General features: G+C 38.0%; 1 protein-coding gene and 1 pseudogene across 1 annotated transcript; both read left to right on the top strand.

The window, feature by feature from the left end:
* Positions 1–323: 323 nt before the first annotated feature.
* On the top strand, positions 324–3,898 carry LOC113097420 (cytosolic 5'-nucleotidase 1A-like). Its single transcript, XM_026262665.1, has 6 exons — positions 324–555; positions 836–1,003; positions 1,882–2,011; positions 2,275–2,397; positions 2,518–2,702; positions 2,839–3,898. Exons 1-6 carry the CDS (start codon positions 433–435, stop codon positions 3,214–3,216), a joined length of 1,107 nt encoding a protein of 368 aa, XP_026118450.1. The 5' UTR covers positions 324–432; the 3' UTR covers positions 3,217–3,898.
* Positions 3,899–4,446: 548 nt separating this feature from the next.
* Positions 4,447–6,291, top strand: LOC113097422 (retinol dehydrogenase 14-like; annotated as a pseudogene).
* The last annotated feature ends 2,515 nt before the right edge of the window (positions 6,292–8,806 follow it).

The raw sequence follows: 8,806 nt of genomic DNA, 5'->3' as shown, positions 1-8,806 counted from the left end.
CCTCGTTCCTGTGCTGTAGCAGCTGTGTGACAAGTGTTTTGTGTTTGCTTTTTATTGTTCACTATACAGTAATTATAAATTAATTCTACATAATTATATCTCCAATAAACATCTAACCTTTATCTTATTTTATATTTAGGCTATTGGTGATATGCCAACACATGGTAACTAAAAGTACATCTGCAAATAAATGTTACATTTAAATGCTGTAGGTGAAGTACATTTACAATGAAACTTTTAGAGCATTCCGAGAAATTGGAGCGATGTAAATATTAAATTAATTATTTAAATCATGTAGCTGCTTTTATATCGATAAGTCATACACCTGCCCAGGTCAGGTGACGTCACGCGGTCGTGTTGATGCTGAGAGGAACTCAACTACCGCAGCAAAGGACGCAGGACACAAGTTAGTCTCCCTGCCACCATAAGAATATGAGCAAACCTGAAGGAACTGAGAGAGGAGGACAGTCCAACTCGGACAACAGCGAAGAAAAAGACTGGGCGGCTGTCAAAGCATTTTTTGACAACGCGAAAACAACGAAGAAGCCCCGTCCGGTAAGAGATCGTTTGTGTAACTTACATAAACTGTGAATGAGTGTAGCGTCTCCCGCATTATATACCCAATCTACAATGCTAGCGATGATGATAGAAAAAAACTTATTTAACCTACATGTAAATATAGCTGTCTACACTGAAAGCGAGCGCGTTCTTTGCTTGTAGAATCGATTGCGCCACTGACAGCAGCGCTGCACGCAGCTACAGGTAACTGACCACATAGAGCAGCTTTGCTGTCGTCTACAGCTGTGGTAAATATTTGCTTGCTTTTAACTTGCAGCCCAAACCCAGCAATGCTGTAACCATCGCGGTGTCCTCGCGAACGCTGTTTAACATGGTGAAGGAGAGGAAGGTGTTTGAAGAGGAAGGGCTGGAGAGGTACGTCGAGCACCAGCAGGAGCTCGAGGACCAGCCTTTTAGCCCAGGGGTCTCCTTTCCTTTCGTTAAGGTAACAACAGATTTAAGCACTACAAAATGATTTTTCAAGCTATGTAAAATAATGGCAGTACTATATTCCAAAACGATCTGTTCGCTGTCTGATCATAACACTCACCCAACCTCCATCAGCACCTGTCAGGAGCCTGATGCCACAGGTAATGCAACTGGAAACTTGTATACAATGTGCAATGGTGGCCACCCCACCTTTCCAGTATTTTTCCCATTGTTTTTTATTATTATTTAAAGTTTTTATTTGAAGACTTTTAAGTAAAAGTGTACACCTTTATCACTTTGATCCCATGAAACATTGTGAAAGACAAACAAATGAAAAAATTGAGAAATATACAAACTTTATTTTGTCATGATTTGTATGTTTAAATATTCTTAATTGGATTTTTTTTTTTTTTTTTTTTTTTTTTTTTGCAGGATCATGAGTAAGATAGATTTTCACCATGCAGGAATACTACTGTTAAACAAGATTATTTAATTTATGCATACATATACGAATGAACAAACCAACACTGACAACCTCCAGTATGAACCTGACGCATGTCAGATAAGCTGGTTGGGCCAGTTAGTGCCAATTCAATTTGCACTGATGCAAATCTGCTGTATGGTAAATTTTGTAGAGCAACATGGAAAACAAATGTGTCCTTTTACTTTTGCTCATGGATGGACTTTATTCCTTTTTATTGCAGGGCTGGACTCAAGATTTACAAGCAAGACACAAACATAACAGCATTATTGTGTCCTGCCCGCTATATATGGTTAAATAGATATCTCATATTGTTACACTAATCTACCAGTAATCACAGCAGTAATGCCTATTGTGGATATCCTTATCCAGAGCCATGCCTTTAGTATTTACTGTGTTTTTCTAATCAACAGGCTCTGATGAATGTAAATGCTCGTTTGAGAGAACTGTACCCAGACAGCGAGGAGCTGTTTGATATTGTGCTGATGACTAATAATCACGCCCAGGTCGGAGTTCGCCTCATCAACAGCATCAATTACTATGGTAATAACATTTACTACCCCATAATTTAGCCTTTGATAGCGATCATCATTACATTCTTTAAAAAATCTTTATTATACACAGACCAACATGCAACAAGAAAAAAAAATAGAAAAAAGTCTGTGCAGGCACACAGATCAAAATACAGATAAAGACCGCTACAATGGCTTACTTTTTTTTTTCATAAGGTTCACAGCAGGCAAATGCAAAAGTACTACATTGTACATATTATGCAAACAATAATTACATGGATTTTCTCTCTGCAGATCTAACTATAGAGAGATTTTGCATGACGGGTGGAGAGAGTCCAATTGGTTACCTAAAGGCCTACATGACCAACCTCTACCTGTCCAAAGATTCAAAGAAAGTACAAGAAGCTATTGAAGAAGGTATTTAAAAAATATTTATGCATTGTGATCTAAATGGGATTTTCATTCCACTGAAGAAGAAAAAGTATTTAAATTAGCTCAACATGAAGTTAAATTTGCTTTAAATGGCCATTTTCACAGGAATAGCAGCCGCCACAATGTTCCCCTGCGACAGTGAGAATGAGCTCAGTGACACACAATTGCGTGTAGCCTTCGATGGAGATGCAGTTTTATTTTCCGACGAGTCTGAGATTATTGTAAAGAAACACGGATTGGACACTTTCTTTAGGCACGAGAAAGAGTTTGAGAACAAGCCTCTTGCACAGGTAAACTAAGACTGGGTAATACAGCTGCTACTAACTAATGTTCATTATTAAAATTGTTTCTAAAATTATCTCCATGTTGTATTTGGAGCATGCAATGTCCCTTTTATCTTTGATTTGGCATTGCATCATCTTTTAGGGCCCCCTGAAATGTTTCCTGGAAACACTGGGTAAACTCCAGCGCAAGTTCTACACAAAAAACCAAAGAATCAGCTGCCCTATTCGCACTTACCTCGTCACAGCTCGAAGTGCTGCTAGCGCTGGGGCCCGCGTTCTGAAAACTCTACGGAGCTGGGGGTTGGAGGTAGACGAGGCCCTCTTTTTGGCTGGGGCTCCTAAGGGGCCTCTCTTACAGAAGATCAAGCCTCACATCTTCTTTGATGATCAGATGTTTCACATCGAGGGTGCCCAGGAGCTTGGTACAATCGCTGCTCATGTGCCCTATGGGATTGGACAGAAGTATCATAAGGGGAAACACATAGATACAAGTGATACTGAAAAAAATGAAAAGATTTGATTGTCAAATGCAATTGTCCCAATTCTTTAGGTACCTCAACACCTATTCAGTGTCTTACATTTGATCTATACAACGGCTAAAATATAAATGTTTACTTATATTAATAATAAACAGGGAAGTGAAGCACATGCATAAAAGTCTCTGCAAGTTATAGGTAACTGTATTTATGTATTTGGTTGCATCAGAGACAGTTTTGAACCTTGATCTATACAGATGGATTGCTAGAAATATAAATACAAAGAAGCTACGGTGCTCAAAATGATCTAGTATATACTGGGCTAATGCTTCAGCAGTGCGAGGTTAAACTACATGCTGCAGCCCTTTATTTTTATTTTTTAAAGAGAATAATGTGCAATTAGATGCATTTACCAATATGTATGCCTTGATTACTATGAAATCATAAAGATGTTTAATCAAGAGTTTAATTTAGAATATGTAATTCTTTCTCAGGGAACATACATTGAAACTATCTGTATTTTATTTATAGTGCAAGATGTTATTCTTCTTATACATTTAACAGATGTTTACCTACATTTAGATGTTTTGTTGTAACTTCTTCACTGCTGTACTTAGATATTCAGACTCAATCTTCAGGCAGTTTTCTTCACTGATGTGTGTGTTGCCCACCACCGGTGTTCCTGACAGACCATGCCACAATAATAAATGAATTAAAACACTGAAATAAGTATGAGTGTGAAGAAACTGATATTTACAATGGATAACCCCTGTGTGTTTACTATGAGGTGTTTGTTGCATGCATGTTTAATTCTTTTTTTTCTTTTTTTTGGACAAAACAAAAAGTTAAACACTGGATTTATTCATTATGATGATAACTTAAATGTGTGGTCTTATTTGGTTTGCGCCATAGAGCTATTTAGTTTGAAGTGCTAAAACACATATTTGAATACAAACATAGGTTTAGGAGATTATGTACTTGACAAATTGTACAAATGTTGTAGTCCTTATGTTGCGGCAACTTAGAAAAAAAAAATCATACACAAGTGGTTATTCTCGCTTTAAACCTATTGCTCTTTACTAAATGCTATATTTTACTTCATTACTTAACTTCATGTGTATTGTTAATGAAAATTTAACTTCAAAGTTTTTAGATGTTTCAAGTTATTAATTTATCTCAAACTGTTACCCTGTTTGTGTTTTCCACCACCAAGCAATACACTTACGTTGCGTTTTAAGCCGCTATGAATTCTGGGTAATGTAGTCCAACAACATTTTAGTTAGCCTACTTCCCACATGCATGATTGTTTACGCCTACAAACCTGCTCATGAACTAGACTAGACTTTGTTGATGGCCCTAGAAGGCTCAACAGTCAAGCTATTCCCCATTCTAAACATTTGGAGGAAGGCGTCGACATGCTACGGGGCAAAACTATAATCGTGACCGGGGCAAACAGTGGCATTGGAAAAGCCACGGCCGCGGAGATGCTGCGGTGTCAGGGCCGAGTGATCATGGCATGTAGGAACCGAGAACGGGCGGAGAAAGCAGCTCAAGAGATCCAACAGGAGGCCGGACCAGAGCAAGGGGAACTAGTGATCAAACTCTTGGACCTGGCGTCGCTGAAATCTGTCCGTAGTTTTTGCGAAGAGATAATGAAGGTAACGTGCTACATCAAACCAAGCACTGAGTGTTTGTTTCTCTTTTCAGATATTTAGAACGCTCCAGTAAATATAGGGCACGCGTAGCACGCTTTGGTCGAATTGTTGTCAAATAAAACAAATGCACAATACCCAATTGTGTGCGAGCGTCACGCGCTTTATGCGTGATATCACGCTCGAGAAGTTTGGGAGGGGCACGTGGCTGCGCGCGCATGAAGGTATAGAATTTCGATTAGAATTCATTGGCAAGCTTAAATATATCCTTTTGCAAAATTGTGTATCTAAATAATACTACGGGGAAATAGTGCATAGTTAATAATTTATTGATGTAGATATTTTTATAATCAGTGTAAACATTGTACAATTGTGTATGTAAAAAACTTTCACTTTCAACTTTCATAAAACTTCACTATTGTTTGGGGTTGGGGTTGTACAGTTTAGTAGAGTGTGTGAGAACAGTAAACGGTAAAACAATTATAGAACAAAAATGTATAAAATAATCAATTTCATTGCGTATTGCTGTTACTACTGTTTTATCTATGGCCCATACTTTCAATGCCTGTGTATTAAAAAAGAATAGACAATCAGAAGAGAAGTGTAGGTAAATTAGTGTAGATTTTAATTGATTTCTAGGGTTGTGTTTTTTTCCTGTGTTCAGAAATAACTTTAAAACTTGCCATATCTGTTGTATCTCAAACAGGAAGAGTCAAGGATTGACATCCTAATCAACAATGCTGGAATCTACCAGTGTCCATACACCAAATCAGAAGATGGATTCGAGATGCAGTTCGCCGTCAATCATCTGGGTCACTTCTTGCTCACTAACCTCCTGCTGGATCTCCTCAAACGCTCTGCTCCTAGCCGGATCATTGTAGTGTCCTCCAAGCTCTACAAGTACGGTGAAATAAACTTTGATGACCTGAACAGCGAGCAGAGCTATGATAAAGCTTTTGCCTATGCACGGAGTAAACTAGCCAATCTTCTTTTTACTCTGGAGCTCTCTCATCGACTCGAGGAGACCGGTGTGACAGTAAATGCTCTCACCCCAGGGATTGTGCGGACTAACCTGGGCAGGCATGTCCACATCCCACTGCTGATGAAGCCACTATTTAACCTGGCTTCACGGGCCTTCTTTAGTCCCCTGAGGAAGGTGCACAGACTTCTATCTATCTGGCCTGCTCTCCGGATGTGGAGGGCGTTCAGGGGAAGTGCTTTGCTAACTGTCATGAAGAACAACTATTAGCTAAGGCCACAGATGAGGAGGTGGCCAAGAAACTGTGGGACATCAGTGAGGTGATGGTGGGCATCACAACCTGAAATCTCAAGACTTAAGAATTTAAGTCACCTGTCCTTTATTATTTCAAAATCGACAACTCAGAGAGTAAAGTACCATCAAGCATTTTATCTTGGAAAGAAAACAGGCAAAATGTATGGTTACATCCACAGGAGGGAGCAGTTTTGGCCATTCTTATTCACTTGTGCTTTGAAATGCTAACTGTAAAGTTGCAACTAGCAGATTGTTAGTTCTGCTGCAACAATAACAATGTGTGTGTGTTTATATATTTTAAATTAATCCAGAGTCAACTTCAGTTATCCAGTTCTCATTCTAGTTAGGTTCATAGATTTCAAAACTATGTTCATGTGTTGTTTAAGACTAAATGCAACCTAAATGGGTTATTAACTGGGGCATAACCACAACTAATACAATTTACAAACACTTAACCCTTTCTCTGACTGAAAATGTGTGCTAATAGAACTAAGGATTTCTGAGAGCAATATTGTGCCTAAATTCTGCTCTGTTGTTATATTTTTGTGATGTTGGGAGTGAAACAGTTAACACCTGCAATTTGATTTGCACTTCTGATACTGAAGATGAGTGGAAATACATTCTCAGTTCGAGTACCTAATAAAGATGCATTAAACAGAAATACAGTATCTCGGTTCTGATTATAAATTGCATTGTATACAATGCATTTGCAATGGTGAAATGCTGATCTGTGATATTGTTATATATACTATACACACTTTTAAGTGTACAAAAGTATGTATATCTGTCTGTAAAATCTTTTTATTATTATTATTATTCCAACAATTAAACATTTTATTTTCCAAGTAAATAGCTGAAATACTTATGCATTTTGACAGTATTTCTGACTTATCTAACCATATGTGTGGTAATGCTAATTAATATACTGTTAACATTCTAAACTCTGGGTGTTTATCACTGTAATCTTGCAATATCTTTTGTTTTTTTTTTGTTCTTTGAAAAGGAAATGCTTGGGGGCGCATTCCTGGTCTAATAAATAAATATCACGCTGTACAAATGACATTGTTCAGATTTTAACTACAGCTCAACCAGGTTGACGTAATTGAAAAAATAGTCTGATGGTTGTTTTTGCGAGGCCTCATTAGCAGAACGATTTTTGGAATTAGAGCAATAGCCCGGATTGCTTTCATAGTTCACTTTACCATCTAATTAACCGTTCCAGGAGTTGTTAAAGTACAATTCAACTACTTGCTTTCCACAAAGAAAGTACACACTCCTCTCACACTGCATCTCTCTCCACTTCATCATGATTGCCTTGAATGTTTTTTTTTTTAGCATTAGCTGTCTTTGTGAGAATGGTAGCAGCTCTGATGGGCTCATAATGCTTTTCCCACCTGGGTTTGCCATTAGGACTTTTTCAGGATCATTTAGAGTATGTTCCGATCAGCCAGAAAGCCCCCAAGATATCCCAGCATTCATCTGATAGCTCCCTGTGAAACGGGAGGTCTCGGAGCGCTTGGCTGACTGGAGACTGTTTATATTTGAAATAAAGAAAATTGGGGAAATTATGAAAGTTAATGGCTTTAATGATGCTTTTCGAAGCGGTGCCACATCAGCGACAGAATGCCAAGCTGCTAAACAAAGTGATGCTTTGATTACTATCACATTAAGTTGTTTCACCTCCTTATTTTTTTCTATTTCGTCCTGTTTTTCCTCCTCCTGAAGACAAAATATCACTCAACAAATGCCCAAAGGTATATAGAAATTCATGGCAAAGCCCTTGTATCTTATCTCGTGGTTTGGCTTTAGGTAAAACATTTCTCCGGTTGTGCTGCTTTTCTCACCTCAGCTCTGCTTCCCTCCATGTACAAACCTGCAGCCAGCATCCTTTCCCACCGTTTAGCTAGACATCCCGTCCAACTTAAACACAGAACTCCTCTCTCGTTTATTATCGTGCGTGTTTGTTTTCTGTGATGGGGAAAGGAAGGGAGACACAAATGCATGTTATTTTTCCCAGTAAAGAGAGTTTCCAGCCTCGTGAGTGGTTGAGCAACTGAAAGCACTGCCAGGCTGATGGCACCAGAATGTCTAAAACGTTCAAAACAATTGTATGTGAACTGAATATACAAGTAAGAACGTTCATTAAAACATAAACATTGATAATATGCATTATAGAACATACCTGTAAACAAACAGTAAAGTCAATAAAACAACATGAGCCATGATGTCCGATTCTTCATCATATGACTCTTATTGGTTCTTTTTATGGATAAATATATTCATAAAAAAGTCTAGCAGTTTGAATCAGAATCACTCAATGCCTTAACTTACTGCAATCTTCGGTCATGTCCGATTCAAAATGAACTAAACCTTTTCTGTTGTAGGGTGTCCTTTTAATTAATTGCAAAGATTTACTATTTGCTAATAATATTTAACGTGCACAGATTCACTCTTAATCATGCCAAATACAGTATGTCGAAAATGCTTCCGTTAATGTTTCTTTCACGTCACATAACTTAAATTACTTAGCCATGTAAAAATTTATATTTTCAATTCGAAATTCGACACAAAGTCTAACATTAGTTTATATCAGATCATATTACTAGCAGTCGTTTGACATTTTTATTATCGTAAACATTTGTAAAATATTAAATGTTTGGCCACTTACATCCAGGCGGCAAGGAAGTCGACCGGAAGTTGAAGTCGGCC

This window comes from Carassius auratus, unplaced genomic scaffold (assembly GCF_003368295.1).
Source record: "Carassius auratus strain Wakin unplaced genomic scaffold, ASM336829v1 scaf_tig00216274, whole genome shotgun sequence".
NCBI lineage: Eukaryota > Metazoa > Chordata > Actinopteri > Cypriniformes > Cyprinidae > Carassius > Carassius auratus.
This window is presented reverse-complemented; position numbering and strand designations above follow the sequence as displayed.